Source organism: Parasteatoda tepidariorum, chromosome 7 (assembly GCF_043381705.1).
Source record: "Parasteatoda tepidariorum isolate YZ-2023 chromosome 7, CAS_Ptep_4.0, whole genome shotgun sequence".
In the NCBI taxonomy this organism is placed as follows: Eukaryota; Metazoa; Arthropoda; class Arachnida; order Araneae; family Theridiidae; genus Parasteatoda; species Parasteatoda tepidariorum.
Genome location: NC_092210.1, coordinates 66,465,726 through 66,487,036, shown reverse-complemented (window position 1 = coordinate 66,487,036; position 21,311 = coordinate 66,465,726). Strand labels below are relative to the sequence as shown.

General features: G+C 28.5%; 1 protein-coding gene across 2 annotated transcripts in view; it reads right to left on the bottom strand.

Moving 5' to 3' along the window:
- LOC107445498 (cell adhesion molecule CEACAM6) overlaps positions 1 to 21,311 on the bottom strand; it is a 152,638-nt gene that overhangs the window by 14,302 nt on the left and 117,025 nt on the right. For both annotated transcript variants that reach the window (XM_016059898.3, XM_016059899.3), the window contains exon 4: positions 9,636 to 9,769. In XM_016059898.3, the coding sequence (XP_015915384.2) occupies positions 9,636 to 9,769 (134 nt within the window). The remainder of the gene's footprint in view (positions 1 to 9,635; positions 9,770 to 21,311) is intronic.

Genomic DNA, 21,311 nt, shown 5'->3' with positions numbered 1-21,311 from the left:
TAATAACAATAATAAAACAAATAAATTCGTGATATAAATCAAAAATCGTCAGATAAATTCCTAATATATAAATACGTGAAAAAAAGCGCTTTCGAAAAATACTAAAATAGAGATCTATCGACAAAGACTACTCACTTCTGCCTAGCTTAAGGCTATTTCAGTTTCCGTTTTTCAAAGCGCTTATGTTGAGCCACCTCAGCTAGATTTGGCAAATTACATTTTTAGCGGCAATCATTGGTCGATTTTCTATCGTTGCCATTCGAGGAGTTGTAATGAGGCTTTTTTTGTCGCCGTGTAAGAGAAATATATATATTATAAATTCTCTTTAACGTTTTTAAAACCAAAATCGAAGCATTAGTATAAATTTAGAATTAAGTTTTTAATAGTTTCATTGGAATTTTCTGAACATTCAGTTTATATTCAGTCAATATTCAGTATATTTTTGTTGTCGATTTCTTCAATAATTTTACGATCGTGAACGTTATTGAATCATGCACTAAAAAATAATGAAATAAAGCTTAAAAAAATAAAAATTAATGTTTCAAATGATTGCAAATGATTTCGACTATTCTGTATTTTAGAAATTCTAAAATAAGAAGCAAACGTTTAAGGAGTATTTATAGTGAAAGATGCAGGTTGGAAAAGAGAAAAGAAATTCAGAAATGAAGGGAAAAAAGTGACAATTCAGCGATTTAAATGCGCATTCTCAGCAGTTAAAGAAAAGAAATGCGTTCTTCCCTTCTTTCACCTGATATATTCTTTGTAAATATTTCTTACTGAATTGTTTTATTCTTTTAAAAATGTCCCTCCAGAGGAAACTCAAGCGCGAACAGACTGTACTATACAGACCAATACTTTTCCCCTGCCTTCCGGCTATATTGCAAAGGTTTTTCAATCCTCAAACCCGGTGGGCTTTACTTCTTCTTTCTTATTATTGTTATCATTTCTTTTATTTTAAAGAAGAAATAATATTTTGAATATTTTCGGTCACATTTCAGAGAGTTGGAATTTCTCTCTTTACTTCGTTTGAAGGAAGAAAAAAAGAAGGTAGAACTGGCCTAACACAAAATTGAATTTCTGCCTGATGGAACCAATATTTTGTTGCCTGGAGAAAAAAGGAAGCAAGAAAAAAAAGTTATATATATATAAAAAACATTTTGTTCTGACTGTAGCAGTAATTTTATTTTATTTTTCTTTATGTCTAAATATCTATTGTTTTGAATTTCTGCGAATGATAGCCGAAGATATCTTTTCTCTTTTAAAGTTATAAAGTTTCGTTTCAATTTGATTTCCTTCTACTTTGTTTTTGAAAATGTCATGTGAAAACAGCTTATAGCTTGAAGGGAAGTCCAGTTATATTCGTTTTTGATTTCTGACAACTTACAGGCAGTTACGATATTGTTTCTGTTTTCTTCCCTTTTATACCAGATTTATGTATCTCAGCTGGTTTTGACAAAGTCTTCTGGAAAAGTAATTTAAGGGCATCATTATGTGGAATATTTGCTAAACTTCGAAACTTAAGAGACTGTTTAGACAATTGCGTATAACTTTTTGAAATATTTTTTGTAATATTTTGTTTTGCTAATAAACAAATCAGTGAACTAAAGAAATAGTTTTTTTTTATCAAAAAATTATTATAACGAACATTTTTTTCTCTAAATAACTGTATAGCCGTATATAATAAGGAAAAATATTTATCTTAAAATTAGGGTTGAAAAGGACATTTTTAAACAATTATATTATCTTGTGTAACGAAAAAGCTCATTCATTCTAAAATTATATTTTAAATATATATTCATCTAAGCTTCTTAACAGAAAAGCTTATTTAATCTAAAACTAAGATTTATGAAAATATATTTTTTTCTAAACAACCATATGCACCTAAATAACGATGAACTTTATTTATTCTAAAATTAGGGTTAAAAAAGAAAAAAATTTTCTAAATGGATTAGAATACATATTATGGCTCGAGAACAATGAATTTTTGAACTTCATCGCTTTGCTAATCGTAATAAGAATGAAATCGCCGTGAGAATAATTGAAATTGATTACAATTTTCCGTTCGCGCATTGTACTTAAAATTAATAAAAACTTGAAAAAAATCCTGCTTTTTCAAATTTTTTTTTAAAAGTTGGCTAAGACTTTTGAAATAAACACAGTTTAGTTTTTATGCTTATTTGATGATTTGAATACCATAAGTAAATTAAATTTTGATTAGTAATTTAATTTTATAGTTTCGCTCAACTTTTTAGAATAAAACATAAGTTCGCCAATTTTTCGTAAATTTTCAAGGTATATTTTTTTGTTCATTGTGTTAGATGAGAACAACACTGGACATAAAGATGGTTGCATATCAAGTTCTATCTACACCCTACACAACCAACTATCCAATTTTTTTGAGTGTTAATTACAGCATATTTACAGCTAGTTACAAAGACTTTCATTATAAAAGGATTTTTTGGCTCACTAAATTATAAAGCTTTCTTTTTAATGTCTATTAAAAATTTTAAATCATACTTCTTTTTGTTGAATAAAACAGTTGAACTGATCTAGATCTAAGTGTTGCAAGGATACATCCACCTCTAGCTTCATATTCACTTATTTTATTATATCAAGTAACAAGTTGGACGCATCTTTCTATAGCTTGGGAGTGGCAGCAAAATTTTAGTATTTCTCTGATACATATTGCAACAGAATCTAAGAGTGATTTAATATTATTTTTTATTCAAGTCCTGTAGTTTTGGGTGGGAATATACCCCACAAGAATACCGATTATTGATTTCAAAGCAATCCAAAGCTTGAAGGTTCATCTTCGGTTGTACAAAATAGGGTCTTCTCTCGACAAATACCTGTCAAACAATAACATCTGCTATTCATTTTAAATGCAATCAATTTAAGACATTGTTCAGAAGACACAAACTGATTGTTTAGGTTAACTTCCAAACAGCTAACTGTTATAAGTGGAGTCATTAGGTTATATATGGGTCATTCTCACAAAAACAGTCATTTTCATGTCCCCAGTATATTTTATGTTTGTTTTACAACTTACGAAAAAAAATTTTCAGGGAAAGTGTCCTTCAGAATGCAAGCTAACAAAAGAATAAAAATAAAATTATCAATTTTTATTTTTTATTAATTTTAGGTAATAAAAATATACCAATATGTCATTCCCTCACTTGTCCCCACTGCTGATTTAAAAAAAGAAAAAAATTGTTTCTGAAATACAAAAATTTTTTTTACAAATTCGTGTTTTTTATTTCAGAATACTAAAATATAGAATTCAGAAAATCAATTTTAAATTGAATTTCTGATAAAAATATTAACACAGCACTATTTTAAACTTTGTCCCCAGTGTTTCGCGTCATTCCCTCACAACAATGTTCTTATCACCTGCAATCTTCTTAGAATAAAAATATTTTAATAAAAACTTCAGAAGTTAACAACTGGCATCATAGAACAAAATTGCAGTATGTTTCCATCTTCAACTTAAAGAAGCTTTGCTGTGGAATAAATTTGAATGAATCAAACCAGGTAAAATTTTTTACATTTGTCATTCCCTCATGTCATTTTTTAGAGTAAAATAAAATACAACTTCATCGAGAAAGTGGATAATTATATGTTGCTTTCTTGTATGAATATAATTGTATGTGATTGACTTCAGAAATTAATTAGGCCTAACTGTTATTTTTAAATTTTATTGAATTCGTCATTCCCTCACTAGTGTATAAAGTGAGGGAATGACGCTGAAGTGAGGGAATGATTCAAGATGAGTATATTATTAAATTTTTTTTTGTTCAATCGTGCCAGCCAATTTTATTTCCCAAACCTGTAAAAACTATTAAATATATAAGACTAAATTATAATAAATATTAGATATACTTAGTATGTTATCATTTTCAAACTTTAGGTAGATGTAACTTAGATAAAAACATGTATTAAAATAAAATATCATTCCCTCACTATTAGTGTCATTCCCTCACTTTTTAAATAGTGAAAATAATTAATTTACTTATTAATTAATTTGAAAAATAAATTAAAAAATTAATAAATTAATTTATTAAATTAATTAATTTATTTATTAAATTAATTAATTAATTATTAATTATTATAAATTAATTAATTATAAATTAATTATTTAAAAAATTAATTAATTTAAATATTAAGTATAATTTATAGGATATATACTTTCTTTATAATGCCATTACATATTTCTATTAATATAAAAAGTTTCAGAGCTTTTTATTCACTTTACTTTTTTGGGATTTTATGAACTGAAAAATGACAGTTTTCGTGAGAATGACCCATATACGAAGAATCTTAAAAGTAAGGCAAGCCATCAAAGCGAAAAAGACTGCAAAAAATTTCGCATTACAAATTACTTTGTAATTATTAATTTGTGTTTTATTCTTGTGTGATATTATTTTTCCTGACTTAACTGAGTATCATATTAAATTACAAATTTTATCTGTCACTACGTGCATTACCAACATTTCTCCATCACATTCAGGCTGGGGAAAGATAAGTGAAACATGTTGCTGAGGTTTCGAATAAAATATGCGAACTATGAGATGGATATATCCAAATAACACTAAGATGTAGATCATTTATCTTATTTCTCAAAAGAACTAGACATTAAATATGTAGTAGATGAAAAATAGTATACCAAAGAATCCTACTGCATTTAAAATGCTTGTGTATAAAAGTAAACATAATATAAATAACCCACCAATACATTGAATGGCCGGTTTGGCAGAGTGTAGAGGGAACTAGATATGCAACCATGTTCACGTGGCGAGATTCGAGTTGTTCTTATCTAAAACAATGAGTGAAGTAAAAATTCTGAAAAGTCTGTAAATGTATGTTTTTCTTTCTTTTTAAAACACTGCACGAACGTAAAGAATTACTGATCAGAATTTAATTTATTTAGTTTATTCAAACAAGCACATCAAACTAAAGCGTGCTTGCTTCATCAGTTTTAGCCAACTAAAATTTTTTTTAAGCTTTTGTAAATTTCAAATGCTCAGCGCATGCTGAAGATATTAACAGATTTTAAAGTGTTTTTGCCTATGTTATTCGCAATACAATAGGCAACAATTTTTCAACAATAAAGCTTTCCGAAATATAAACATTCTTATTTTTATACCCCCAGTACTGTATATGCTTTCAATGTGTACAGACACACTTTTTAAGAAAAATAAAGAATAATTATAATAACTTTTGAACCACTTGACTTATTTTTATTCTGTTAAGCGTTATTATCGATTTGCATCTCTATGAGAGAAAGTCCAGTCCTGTCCTATTTTTATTTTTTGAAGATTTAAATATATTTATATTTTTTTAGGTTGTAATTCTTTTTATACCAGGTATAGATATCTCAGGTGTTTTTAACAATGTGTTAATGCTATCGCTCCAAAGTAATCTCATTTATCACAAGGTAATATCTACGAATTTGCCAAATTGTTTTTCTCAAACTGCGCTTATCTATTTCCTCTACGTAATAATGATCCGTAATGTCCATCGTAAAGTCTATTTAAAATTCTCATCATAATTCGTTATAGTTAAACGAAAATTAAATCTTCATAAATTTCGATGTTTAACACTAACGCATCAAAAATATTTCTTAAATTCTTTTCTAAAGTTTGTGTAGTGAAAAAATTAAAACAATAGGACACTGCATAAAATTATAAGTACAATTCTAAACAAAACACACTAGAAAAGTTCTAATACGGTAAGAAAAATATTTAAAAAATGAATTTACTGTTGTCAGAGATGGATAGAGGATTTAGAAGATAGTAAAATGTAATAACAAACTTCTAAGTTCAAAATTATGAGAAGAATGCGTGAAAAATTGAAAACATGCTTAATAGAGGCAAAATTTTATAATGAATATTATCATTCTTAATTATTCAGTTCTTTAGCAAGCTTTCCACCAAAGAATAGATGAGATCCTCCTGTTTATTATTTCGCAACTGCACAAAAGTTCCATTTTCTGAGGATAACATTATCTGAAAGCCTATATGTTATAAGCGCATTTTGTGAATGCTTCGTCATGGCTTACATTATGCATGCACACTAATCAGTATAATTAAATGAAGTCCTAATTAAATAAAATACTATTTTATAAATAACATACTACTTTCACACACACACATATATATATATATATATATATATATATATATATATATATATTATATCAATTTAAAACTAATAACAGTTAATATATTAATTTTAAAATAGCCTGATAACTTTGAGTTTATAAGAAAGCTTTAGAAGTAAATAAAATAAATAACTGAACTGGAACAATTATACAACATTTCATAATATTATTTGAAATTTTTATTTTTAGATCTTTTTTAGTCCTAAATTCATATTTCTTTACACTTTTCTATTGCCTAATTTCTATTAAATTTTGCCTACGTTTTCTTAAGTGGGTAAAATACTAACTCACTTTTTAAGTAAATAAACGTTTTTAATGCATTAGGTGTTATTTAAAAGTAAGATTGTTATAACACTCTTTAACATTAATTTATCCATTAATCGAATTTAAGAAATTTAGTAATTATATGTCAAATATTCGCTTACCCTCAAGAGATGTTAGAAACATCAGTTTAATTTAATGGGCACCCGACTGTTTGTTTTCCTTTAAAGCTTTCAATATATATTAAGATAATCTTTCGAATCATTCACTTTCGCTTCAATAATTATGAATGTGATCGTTGATGATGCGGTTATTGAAGGAGCCGATAATGATAACCACTTGAAATATGGGGAATGTAAGTACCCGATGATGTGTTTATCTTTAATTTTAAACCATATATTGACCACTAACTTTATTTCTTGACCTGTCTATGACAAATAAGAGCATGTTTTCATTAATGAATGAAATTTTTCGAAAACTTTCAAGAATATTGAAAATTTGTTTTGATTGCTAAAATATTTTTATGTTGATATTAAATTTGTGTGATTCGATCTGCATATAATGTATTAAAACTATTAGAATTACTTCGGAAACAATATAAATAGAAAACCTTTAATTCTTCAAAAATAACAACCATTTTGCATCAATGTGGTGCAGAGGAACACCGTGCGTTATCTTTGGATTTATATGTATACCAAGAACGTTCTTTTACACTACTTGGTGTAAAGTAGTAGTCACCATGTTTGTTATTCAGTAACACTAAGATTTATAAATATATTATGCATCTAAGAATCAGTAAAGTTATTTTTATGATACAAAGTAAAGCAAGAATAGTTTACTTTGGATTCTGGAAAAATACGATTAATTTGTCAATGAAACATGCGCACTGTTCAAAAAGAATATTCGTATGAACTCGAGTAAAGTTAAACAAAACCGAAGGGATTAAAAACTAACTATTGCAAAATTATTTAATACAACTAAGAGATTTTTGTTCCTCTCCTTGCAAGAAAAAAATTATCTTTATTGTACATACAACGAAAAATATAGATTATTTATTATGATAATTTTACTTCTTTGACATTTTGAGACAAAATCAAACTTACACCTTCTCGATTATAAACAAAAATTATCGATTCTCTGTTTCCTAAAAATAATTCATTAATGAAGTAAAAGCATCTGCGTTAGGTGTAAGCCTTATCATTTATGGGAGTTAAGATTTAATTGATTTCTTTAAAGAACGTATAAAGGCTCGATTTGGTATTAACTTAATTTTTTAGACATAATTTTTAGAATTTATCCCTAAAATCAGATAGGTATTACACTGCAGTCTTTACAGTTTACTAACTAATTTGGTTTGGTTTTAAGATAATAGTTTCAAGAATCAATGTAGTCAAGATGATTGACTGTTGTTTTATATTTAAAAAAAACTATAATATTCATGTAGCTTTTATACTTATATTTTCTTTACTTTATATCGATAATTTCCATATTATTCCGTAAATGGTGATACATCGTTATCTAAAATTCCAATAGTTATGACACTGTAAAATCTGTTGTGTAACATTACTCCGAATTTGATGCTGAAATGCCCTAAAATTTGCTTGAAATAGCACTTTTTTTTCAAGTTTGCACAAAATCCAGGGTTCATAAACAATTTAAATGGTACATGAAAGCTCGAGGCATAGAAAATGCAAAAAGGTTTCCCCGAAAACACCCACCTTTATACCATAAAGTAAGTATTGACGTGAACAATCGAGAGATTTATCTCGGCGCGATTTGATCACATCTGTAATATTGTTTACAATCGATAACGAGTTGGCGAATGTTTGTGGCTGTCTTCAGTGTTGTTTTTCATCTGAAGGAACTCAAGTTCGCCTTTGTAACTAAGTATGCATATTTTTAATTGTGAAATAAGGATAGATATTTTTTAATTTACAAGTCCTCTTAAACTGCATTAAATGATTTTATAATGTGTCAATTTCATCTGCTCCTGCTCTGTTAAGTCTAGTGCAATTTCATCTTAATATTCTCTTTGCTACGTGTACCTCTGATTTAAAAAATCATTTTATTTTAAGAATTAGTGCCTGAATGCAACCAACGTTTCGTATTCTTACTTTCTTTGTCTCTTAAAAATAACTTTGCTGATTCTTATTCTTTTCACATCTTAATGTAATTACAAAACTTATTGTTACTAAATAACAATCATGGTGCTTAGTGGAGGCTATTTTTCACCAAATAGTGTAAAAGTACACTATAAACGTTTCACAGCAACGTTTCACAGCACATCCTTTTAATTTAGTGTAGTGGAACACCACTTTGTTCTAAAGTAGTTTACAGTGTATTGATTTAAAAATAAAATTTAGCAAATGCATAAATTATGAAATTTGCGCGTCTGAATTTCTGACAGTATCTATTTTGATGCAATTTGTCGAGTCAAACTTTCACAGCAACATTTAAAATTATAATAATTTTTACTAATTATTTAGTTTCTGTGACATTGTTACGAAATTCTGCTATATAATATAAGAATTACGAAGTTTCAGAAAATATTTTTAAATATCACATTGGCAATCTAAAGACGGTGAGCATTATAATAGATAGAAAAATCTCTGTTTATTGCATTGCGATACAAAATAGTGATATTAAGATTCTACCTGTAAAAGGAATAACAGCCTTTCATATATCAGTGAAAGAAACAAGTGTCGTAAAAATTAAGCTCAAAATATGCTAGTTCAATGCGCTTCCAAATTTACAATAATGGAGGAAAAACTTTCTGTTTTTAAATTTTTAAAATTTTTTTTTCAAGAAATCCTACAGAGGTTTCAGGAACCGGAAATAAATTACGAACAAAAAAGTGTGTTTTGGAACACTAATAACAAAAAATATAGCAATAGGCTTGTAACTTGCATTGATGATTTTAGTTTTTTATTAAGTGAGAGAGGAGCTAGTGTGGGCATGGAGCTTACGAGGTTATCTTGAATAAATTTTTTGATTGGTCAAATCTACTCTCTGAGATATCGTAAGTTGGCAACACTGATGTTCATCTTCATATGCAGTTAGCTTAATCACACTGTGAATACTCTTAAAAGAAGTGTTTTAAAGTGCAAAAGTAACTATAATAGCAATTTTTAAACAAATAATCATCAATATCTAGTTCAGTAAGCTTAATAAAATTTAAAGAATAGAAAAAAACCTATATAAAGAGATGTCTTACTTCTTTGCCATTTACGAACCATTGAAGGAAGGATGGAGGTTTAGAAGGACCGGAGATGCAAGTAATATTCAGATCATCTGCAATGGAATATCTTGGTCTTGATCCTACAATAGTTGGATCTTTATTCGGTAGAACTGGAACAGAGGAATACGAGTTTTTAAGTGCGTATTATCACATTTTATAAGATCTATATGAAACCCACTCAGCACAAAGCTAATAAAATATTTTGTATATAAAAGCATTGAAAAAAGCCCTATGAATATTTCAAGGGTGATACAGAATGTTTACATGTTATTGTCATAAATAAAAAGATTCTATTTTCTTTGTAACATTTATAATATAATATTGTCGTAAATATAATCAAAATATCATGTTAATATTAGCTTATATATTATTGTCAGCTGCTACAATGAAATTTTACAAAATTAGATTTCAGAAACGTTTCTGAGACTGATATTTCGTGCTAGATTTAATTACTCATTATTCTACAAGACGGTACGCACAGCATAGGTATTATTAAAATCACACCTTTATATTAAAATAAAAAAGGTAATAGGCTCAGTAAATAATTGTAAATTTTTATGTGATGTACATAAAGTGGGCAAAATAAGATTTAAAAGAAAATTTTGAAAAAAACTGTGAAAACCATGACAAATTAAAATTGGCTTACAAAATATTTCAATTAGTGTTTTAAATATGATATAACCTTTTTAAAATTTAGTATCGAGTTCTAAGTGCAAAATATAGTTTATATCCATTAATCATTGTATACTTTTTTTATATTATTAATAAATTAGTAGTACATTATAAAATAGAGAACATTTAAATAAATAATATATGTTTATACAATAATAGATTAGTTCCATTTGAGATTTAATCTTTATAAAACATAAAATTTAAATCTAATACAGGTATATCACACGATGAAAATTATTGGCAACGAATCAATCGTAAGCGCAATCGCATCCTTATCCTCCCCAGAAAATTGCTAGAAAATGCCCGCTTGATATAGGAATTGTAATATCAGTAAAATATCAGTAACCATTTCTCTCGATTGAGAAAAAATTGCCTATAATTAAGCGCAAATCACACGTGGACCAATCAGATTGTTTGCCTTTCATGACGTTTCAATTTTATGTAGTGGCGTTTACAAAGGTAAATCAAGATCCTGATCCTTATGTGTGGTTTACAAAGGTTTATAATCATGACGGAAATGGAGATGGAGAGATCGTTTGAATGAAATTTTTCAATAATTAAACAAATCAGTTTTGAAGTTTAAAAATTATTTCTCTTTAAATTAGAGCATTAAAAATACTTTTGTATGATGATGTAGAAAACTTAATGCAGTTGATGTACCATAATAGCAACCTGCACATAAATTTAGAGGTGATAAGTGTAATAAACTATTTTTAAGTCAAAGTTTCTTTTTAGAATATTTATTCTCCTTAAACAAATAAAATTAGAACTTATTATAATTTGTTCCAATCAAAACTTTGTTCACTTTTGCTTGAAGTAATTTATATTTTTATGCATGGTGAATATATAGATGATGAATTTTCCTGGCAAGAAGTTTCATATAAAATAATTGCTAATTTTTCAACTCGCTAAACATTGTTGTATAATTCTAAAATATAAAATATATCGAAAATACATTACTTTATTTTTAAATTTTAATCTTTCTTTCTGCTGAGTGTGTTGTTTTGTTCCGTTGATTTTTTTATATTTTTTATTTATGAAATAATTATTTTATTCTTCTCTCAGAGCTCTTTTAATTTTTGAAAAGCTTATATTGAAACAGTAAAAAGTTGGAAAACTTAGAAAACATGTGTGGCAAATATTTACCTACCCTCCCAAAAAGTTACCTTACCTTACGCTAATTATTTAAAAGTTTTTAAAAAGAGTAGAAGTACATAATATATAAAAAGTAATACATAAAAAGTCATTTTTAAAGATACAAATTAAACAATCCCAACTGCCCTATATTCCACAATCCCTTTCCTTTCCATATCCTTATCTGTTTCTACATTCATCCTTCTTAGTTTTGGTACATTATGATTTGCATAATATCTTATCTATTATTATTCAAAGTTAACATACTTTATACTTATCAATAAGTATCATAAGTATCAGTTAAGTATCAATAGCTTAGGTATTGTGAAATATCAATACCTAATCTATTGATTTTTTTCTAAGACAGGAGCAACTATGTAAGTTTATAGTACTAATTTTTTAATATAGTTTCATTTTCAATTAATAAAAAATGTCCTAATGTAATTTATGTTTTCTAAAACAAATAAATTTCAGTCTAATCATAAAAATCACAGAATCAATTATACTTTCCATATTTCTTTGTGTATCGAATAATCCTAAAACTATACTCAAATATCTATTAGACTTAAAATAGGTTTTTAAAGGATACCTGGAAGGAAAGTGTTTAAAAGGTGGTGTTTTAAAGGAAGACTTAACTGATTTCAAATTATTGTTATTCTAACAATGTGAAAGTTATGCTTCATTATGATTATTTTTTCTTCTATTTCAAATATTTTGTATCTGTATTGTCTGTCTGATGCAGAAGGAAAGAGATATAACATTGTTTTTATGCTTTAAATTAAAATATATATATATAAGTATTNTATTGACGTGTATGAGAAATTGGATTGCTTAAACACTTCTAAAGCTTTAAAATAATTTTCTTAGTATTTCTTGAGAAATATATATATATATATATATAAAAATGTAAATGAATAATGTTCTAAATGTTACACTTAATATTAAGTGTTTTATTTTCTAAATTGATTCTTGTGTTATTCAAATTCAGAACACATTTAAAGCCAATAACAAATATAATAGAGCACACAAGAAAGAGAGCTCTTAATGAAATATGTTTTAGATATTATTTAGTTTGAATTTATATATTGTATATTACAATAAATTTGTCCTGAAATAAGTACTGTAATTTTTAATTAGTTATGTTATACCAATAATGAATGTTTTAAATTTTTCAATTATAAACTGTATAAGTATGACACTTAATTCATCAAAACTAAGCCTCTTGTATTTTTACTTTTTAAAAAAAATATAATCTGTAAAAGTAATATATCTGATAATAATTACAATTAATGTAATATCAATTAATTAACTAAATGATAATAAGACTTCACGAAATTGTTATATTGAAAAGTCAAATATTATATTTATGTATTTTTTTGACAAAATTTAGAAACAATGAAATTTGATGTGACAAATCTAATGGTTTGGATGTTATATGTACTTTATTAGTAAAATGCATGCCGAAAATTGTAAATTTCTTACATGAAATAACTAATTGCTTCAAAGGAATAATTTTCATTTATCAGATTTGGTGTACAAAATTAAATTTGAAGCAATACCTCAATTGTTTAGATAGCGATGTCAGTTGCGTGAAGTGGTATAAGCAAAGAATTGTTTACTTTGTACACACGAAACCTCCTAGAAATTTTATAACTTATAAACTATTAAATCAGACAACTTGGTTTGTTTCTCTTTCCATTTAGTGTAATGATAACCATAGGTAACGATACCCCTCTTTATAGCAATGCTAGATGCCTGAATAGATAAAAAAAAACGTACTTTTTATACAAAAAACCTAAATAACTATATTTGTCACTCGATTCAACATAAAAATATTAGATAGCAGTCTTTTAAGTTAACCCTCTTATCCTGTTAGAAATGGAATATGAAATGCCCCTATATTTTAAAATCATTTCCATATCAGTGATAATCATTTTGCACTATGCAGCTCCACTAATGTGCAAATGAATTGTTTAGAATTTTTATTTGCAGCTGAATAAAGGTTATAAAATTCACAAAATTAAACGGATATCAATCGATATTCTGAAACATCTGTGATTTCCTTTTACTCCCTTTACGAACTGCTTTGGGAAACTATGAGATAATATAAACAAATAATATTAGCCAAATTTAAGATACATAACAAAAAAGGGTAACCCTTTACAAGCAAGCGTTAGGGCAATTAAGTAACCCTATCGGCATCTCCAAACCACAAAATTGACTTTAGAGTTGAAAATAATGTATAAGTTATATTTATGTTTGCTCACATTTTTCTCTCTACGATAACCGTATAGTTTATAAATATATAAACAAACTATTTGATACAAAATTAAATTAATTTAAAAATTGCATTTTAATTACACAAAGCGCCTTTTAAAATGTTTTTAATTTGATATACATTTATCATTAACACAATAATGCAGTAAAATATAACTTTCAAATTTACAAATATAAAATTATACAATTCAATTACATTGTGAAATGACTACACTATTTGAGATTTAAACATTATGAAAAAAAAAATTAAAATTTAATAAATAAATGATAAAATTTTATTGCATACAGTAACTTTATTATTAATTACATCAAAAGCATTTAAGAATCTTTAAAATATTCAAGTGTTCATAAAATTATAATTAACTTCAACTCAAGTTCTTATCATAAAGTTTACATCCTTGCGTAAATGTCATGTGCATTATAAATTCAGTTTCTAATGTATTTGCTTTAGTGCGCGTACATCGTCTTGCTTATTGGCGTAATATATGGATTGATATAGTTCATTAAATTGTCAACATAAATCTCTTAAACTGTTCCATTAGAGTGAACAGATCATTACAAATTCAGTAAGTTAAATTCAAGTCTTTGAATTACTTCAATTTAATTCACTGAAAGACGTAATAGTTCAGGAATTGGTATTTTCTCCAAAACATTGCGATACGTGAGTTCTCAAACACAATTCAGAATTAAACATACTATATAAATGTAAAATCACATGAGCAATACTGCAGAAATTATATAGATCTGAAAAATAACGCGGTGTAATTAGAGAAATTGTAAGTTCTTTAGCTAGCTATAAAATGAAACCAGTATCCAGATAATACAATAAAACCAATACAGATTGTTACAGGGACGTCATAATAAAGTCAGAAACGGTCACAGTCACAGGTGTGATAGTTTTGAATTGTCTCAAAGAGGTCATAACGTGACTCTGATGTTACTCTGTGTTGTGATATCACATAAAAGTCTCCATTATTATTTTTGTGATTTTAATAACTTGGTAGTCACAAATATACTTTACTGGAACTAAAGTCACTGAGAACTTTGCTGCTTTGTTACAATTTTGATCCCTTGATAGTCACATGAAAAACATTTCACGACTTGTCTTACTAAAGTTCCGGGAGTAATTTTTGCGACTTATTTCATTCCATATTGTTGATTGCACTATTTACAAAACAGTCATTTACAAGTCTTCTAAGCAGTTTTTTGTGACTAATGTCTTACAATTAAATATGTGAATCGCGACAGAGTCCCAAATGACCACAAAATTACATTCGAAGGTTTGACATGTTTAAATATTTCCAAAAGCCTTCATACATTTGTTTTCGGTAAACCTGTTTGTTTGAGAAAAATTGCTTCCGTACAATACTGCTCCATTGCCTAAAGCGCACATTGTCAAAAAAATTATTTTAAATGTATAAAACCCTTTGTTCCAAATATCGAACAATATTTAAATATTTTATTTAATATAATTTATTCGAAGAAAAAATTTGAATGCTTTTTTCACCTGTTTTTAAAATAGATATATATAATTGCATTTTCACTAAGATTCTTGTAACAAATTTCAAATTTTTTGCATTTTTTATAGCCACAAACAGTCTTGATAATAATCATTTTATTTAAAAATATTATTGTGGAGAAAGAAATGCAACACAATTTTGGAATGAACAATTCCATAAACTAAGTATTTTCAAAATCATTTTACATTCTTTTAATTTTAAATTAAGTTCTTTATTCTATATTGCGTACATATTGACTAAAATTGATTATGTTTGCACTATAAAGATTATTTTCAGTAAAATATGTAGACAAATTTTCAATAGTATATAATGTATTTTGTATTAAAGTATGTATTGTGTTCAGAGACTTCTAGGCTTTATAAATAATACGGAGTCTGAAAAGCGAAATGTAATAAAATGTTAATAAAATCGTAGTAAAAAAATATATTATCTTTGTAGTGGCAGCAAGTACAAGAAATGCGCTTTTTCTTGTTACGTGATTGCCACCTTTCTTATTAAATGACAAATTCTGAATATTTAGTTCCATATATAAACATTATTACATAGACTATTAACTATATAATATTGTATTTGAACTGTATAGCACTTGGCTTGGGGAATAAGTTTTAGAAGCACTCGCCTTACCTTGCTGATGAGTATAAGGTTAATTTTTCTAAATTGTACAGTAGTAATTACTAGATTTTGTTCAAGCGCATGACGCGTGAAACTAACTAATATATTTGTCAAATTGTATCTGGTAAATTCGCATCAATGCTTAAATTATCCTAGTACCAAATATGAATACATAATAATAATTTTATTCATATTCATTACATGTCATATTATAATTTCTAATTATACTTCCACCCAATTCAAAGAATGAAGTGACTAAGCGGAAATTACGTTTCACTTCCTTAATAAGCAATGAAAATAAATATATCATTTGGAAATAGGATTTGAAGTACTTTTTACTCAATATTTCTTTAAGCAATGTTTTGTTTTCATCAGTAAATGCATTTATAAACATACATTGAGTGGCCAAATTATTATGACCACCTCAGAGTTTCATGCAAATGAGTTATTGCGTCACAGCGCTGCCGCTAGAGGACAAGATAACTATAACACGGAAATGCTGGACAAGTGAGTCATCAGTTATACTGTGTTGCTTGCTCAGATATGGGAAAGAAAAGTGATTTAACTGAATTTCAACGTGGAATGATTGTGGGTGCGAGATGTGTCAGAACGAGTATCAGCGAAACGGCTGCACTTGTGAAGTGTTCTAGAGCAGCAGTTGTTAATGTGTACAAAGAATGGACAATCAAGCAAAAAAACCGGGTCTCAACGTCAGAATTGTGGTCGTCACAGGGTACTGAATGCTCGATCAGAGAGAAGGCTGTGCAGCGCAACAGGAGAACAACAGTGAGACAAATTGCAAGTGATCTTAATCAAGGAACAACTGTGAACGTCTCTGAACGGACTGTTCGACGCACATTGCGCCGTATGGAAGCAGACGACCTGTTCGTAGGCCTCTACTGTCTGCTTTAAATAAGCGCAGACGTCTCCAATTTGCGAAGAGCACAAACATTGGACAGTAGATGACTGAAAGAGGGTCATGTGGTCCGATGAATCACGATTTCAAATGCATCGCGCAGATGGCAGGATGAGAATATGGAGAAAACAGCACGAAAGCATGGACCCCAAATGCATTGTCACGACACTTCAAGCTGGTGGTGGCAACGTTATGGTATGGGAATGTTCTTTTGGTATTGTATGGCTCCTTTAATTCCTGTACCACAACGCCTTAATGCCCAAGGGTATTAAGTATCATTGCAGATCAAGTACATCCGTTTATGTCAATGGTGTACTCTGGCCGGGATGCATACTTCCAGCAGGACAACGCTCCTTGTCATAAAGCTTGCATTGTCCTCAGATGGTTCGGAGAGCATGACGGAGAATTTAACTTGCCATCACAATCCCCAGATCTCAATCCAATTGAGAATTTGTGGGATGAAATTGAACGAGTGCTCAGACAGATGGATCCAGTACCATCAAATTTGCAGGAAGTGCAGTTCAGCGAGCATGGTCTGGCATACCTTATACCACCTGCCAACATCTCATAGAATCCATGCCCAGACGAATTAAGGCAGTAATACACGCAAAAGGTGGCCCAACAGCGTACTGAAGGGGTGGTTATAATAATTTGGCCACTCAGTGTATGTTGCTAGCATATATTATTTATTTTGAACAATATAAGTTAGTAATAACAATCTGTTGATTGTTAACATATATTGTTTCTTTCTATATTGTTTCTAACATATATTATTCTTTTGGATTGGACTGTGAAAAATTTTATATCGTATTTTTTTAACTTAAAACTGAACTTTGAACACAAATACTAAAATTAATGAATTTCTCTAAGAGTAAGGTGAACTGATCAGATTTCAAGATAAGATTAGATTTTTAATTTAACCTAATTTACCTACCCTAGTTGCTCCTGTTATAGTAATTCAAAAATCTGAGAAAATGCAATTCTAATCCTCATTGCACAGTAGTGTGATTTTAAAAGGGTGCTTGATTTAAAACACCACGATCTACGTGAAAGGATGATTTTCTGTATCGTAATAAAAAAAAAAAGAAAATTGGAACATTTTGAAGAATCTAACTGGAATAATATTAATAAATACTTTCTTGAAAGAGTATCATTATTTAAAAAGGTGTTAATCATTTTATTGTTCCAAGCTTTTCAATATAACCAAGAAATTTTTTTTATTAAAACTCTATTATTATCCAAGGATTATTTCTTAATACTTAAAAAAATATTTATTGCTTATTCATTTATTTATATTAATTTATTTTTATTTATTTAACTTGAGTTTTTCTCGCACATCATCGTGTGGATTTCCTTCCATCGGTGACAAGAGGAATATACACGATTTCTAAAAAAGTTGAAGAAAAGAAAAGTTTTTTTTTTCTTTAAAGAATCCATTTATTTTTCTGCGTTTTTTTTTTTTAATGTTTCTTAAAAATAGATTCTACAACTGTTCAATTTCAAACAGAATCTAATCGAATCGAAGGGAAAAAAAATAAATGTCTATTGTTTTAATTCCATCTCCACTCCCCGAAACGGCATAACCCTTTTTCACAAGACATCCCCGGAGAGAAAAGGGGCGTTTTCCGAATAGAAAGAGTCAACTAAAGAGAGTGGCAAGGAAGGAGTGGGGGATAGGTGAGAGTCCATAATTCGGGAAGCAGTCACGTGGGACTGACAGGCCCTTGGAGCACCCGCTCTCCAGACGATCGACGATCAGATAGCGTGACCGAAACTCACTTTGGTCCCCTTTTGTTCTGTTGCATTTTCCTGTTTCTCCTGTTTTCGGGATAAAACCGTTCAACATCGGTTAAGATGAAGAAAGGGGTATCAGGGTGTGTGAGGATGGGGGACGGGAAGAAAAACACTTCATCCTGAAGAAGCCTAACGATGTTTTTATCGCATTGGTTCGATACTTTTTTTTTTTTCCCTCTTCCTCATCTCCTCTTTTATCTTTTCCATGTTTTTTTTATCAATATACATCAATAGGGAAGGGGGAGGGTTCACATGGTTGATTTAGATAGGAGTTCTGCGTGAATTATTTTCATGCTTAAATTCCAACTGTTTCTTCTTTTTTTATGTTATACTGGTGAATATAATGTTAGCGAGAAACTTTTTTCAATTATTTTTTATTTCCTATACGAATTCGTCAGTAGGGGTTTCAGTCGTTTCTTTGCTAAACGGTTTTATTTCAACTAAATACCGTGCTTTAGACCATTGATATATTTTTATTTGGAATTTTGAAGCTTTTCTTATACACATTTAAGGCAGAGAAAGGATGTGTAGGAAATATTTGAATTATTTCATATTACTTGTTTGTTGATATTAGATTTAAATTTATTCGAGATTAAGTGAGAAAGAGAAAGAAAATAGAGGCATGTGCATTGGTTTCATGTCAGGAAGTAAATATTGATATTCGATCGTTGAAAATATCTTCAATAGTTTCAAACTGCCTTAAATATATTAGTTCTAGTTTTCAGGTAAAGATGAAATATTTATATGTTGTCCTGAATGATTTAATTTTTTTTTAAAAATTACAATTATTTTTTGAAAGTTTGGGAAATTTTAGCCGGTAAATATATAAACTGAAGTTAAGTTGTGTCATCGAAAAAGGTACTTAACTTCCAAAACGAAAAGACACACGAGATGTTTTCAAAATTTATTGATCAAAAGCATAACACGCAATGATGTTTATATTTTATTTTATATCCGTCATTGTACAGCTGACCCAAGTTTGAGCTTACGGCTACTAATGATCAACTCTGTAGTCTTGCAACTTTGAACCCAATCCAGAGGACAAGGGAACTACTGGATCAAGCATTGGGTGAAATTTGCCTTTGTGGAGGACTATTTTGATGGAACTAAAATGTATTTGCGTTCCACTTAGGGGAAAAATACGTAAACCTTCCAGAGTTAGACCGACGACATGGAGACTCTAACCCATGATCCGTCTATCACTGAGGATATTATAGTCCTGCACTGTGGTCGGTGCAAACCTGCTGCGGAATTGGTATCGGCCAACCATTGCCGGGATTCAAACCCAGTTCAATTCATTTCAAAAGTAAAGTAAATTTTTTATATATGCTTATAAAATACTCTATAATAATTGCTTGTAGCACATAAAAGTGTAAACAATTTTTAAAAAGAATTCAGCATGAAAGTAACTAAAATTTATGTGTTAAGTCGCACTTCTACACTGAGTAAAAAGTATAGTCAAAACTTCCAGAATACGATAAAATTTCGTGTTTCTGGCTCTATAGGAACAACAAAAAGTTTGGTAATTTTTACTCAAGCGCTTTGGTAATGATTTCGGCAACATTGAAAATAAATGTGTGGTAATAAAAACTTTAATTTTAAAAACAAGAATTCCTTGAAAACCGTTACAATATAAACGGAAAAATTGCCGAATAAATGCTTTAAATACCATATATTTTGGTTTTTAATATCAGATTCTGACACTTGCAACTCGACAAGATTCGAGGCTATTATGCCTCACCATGCGATTTAAATAAAATTTAATAAAATGACGTCATGCGTGTGTATCGAACCTTATTGGCTTCTGAATCGACGAATGCCCCGATTTACATACGATTACCTCATTTACAGGCATCCAACTAGTTTTTTTTTGTTTCTTTTTTTAAATAATTTTTTTAACTAGAAATGTCATTACCATTCGGTAAGGCAATTTTACTATTTTTTTTCATTGTGTACGAATGGATAATCCCCATGTGATGCATTTTACATATAAATTAATCGTGTACACGTAATTTTAGGGACATTTTATAACTTTTTAAATGTCCAAATAAACATGACTGCAAATTCGTAATTTCAGAAGCTTATGCATTGATAAATTTTATTTATTTAGGTGCTAGGAACACTATTCCATTAAGCAATTTTTAAACTATCGTTTATTCGGTTTTTTTAAAATGTTTTAAGAACTAAAATAACGAAATAGATTTCTGTAATCTATATCCGAATTTAGATCTTTTTTCAGCTTTTTAATGGATGCCCAATTGGCAATTAACAATTTACAAAAAACAAACATCAAATAGCAACCTGTACTTATTAAGTAAAAGTAAGTCTAGTTTCAGTTTAAAATCTATAAATTCTTATACTTCTAAAGTATTAATTATATTTTAAAAGTTTAGTTTATCTTTAATCATAATCTAATTTTAACATCACAGAATTTTCATCCATGCATCTATCATTTATTTTTCTCTATACATTAAGTAATGTTTAAAACTATTCTATTTCAAACTTAATGGAATACTGGAGTAAGCAGCTTGTCTGACTAAATTAGCCTGATTTGTTTTCAGAGATCCATACATTACAAGATTATCATTATCCTAATAAAAGCTTTTCCTTAGAAGTTGAAAGTAGAATAAACATGATTTTTGTTGTAAATTAAATATGTGACTTGATTTCTTAACGAATTATAAAAGAGAATGATTTTCCTGATTTTTTTTCCTTGTATACTATAGA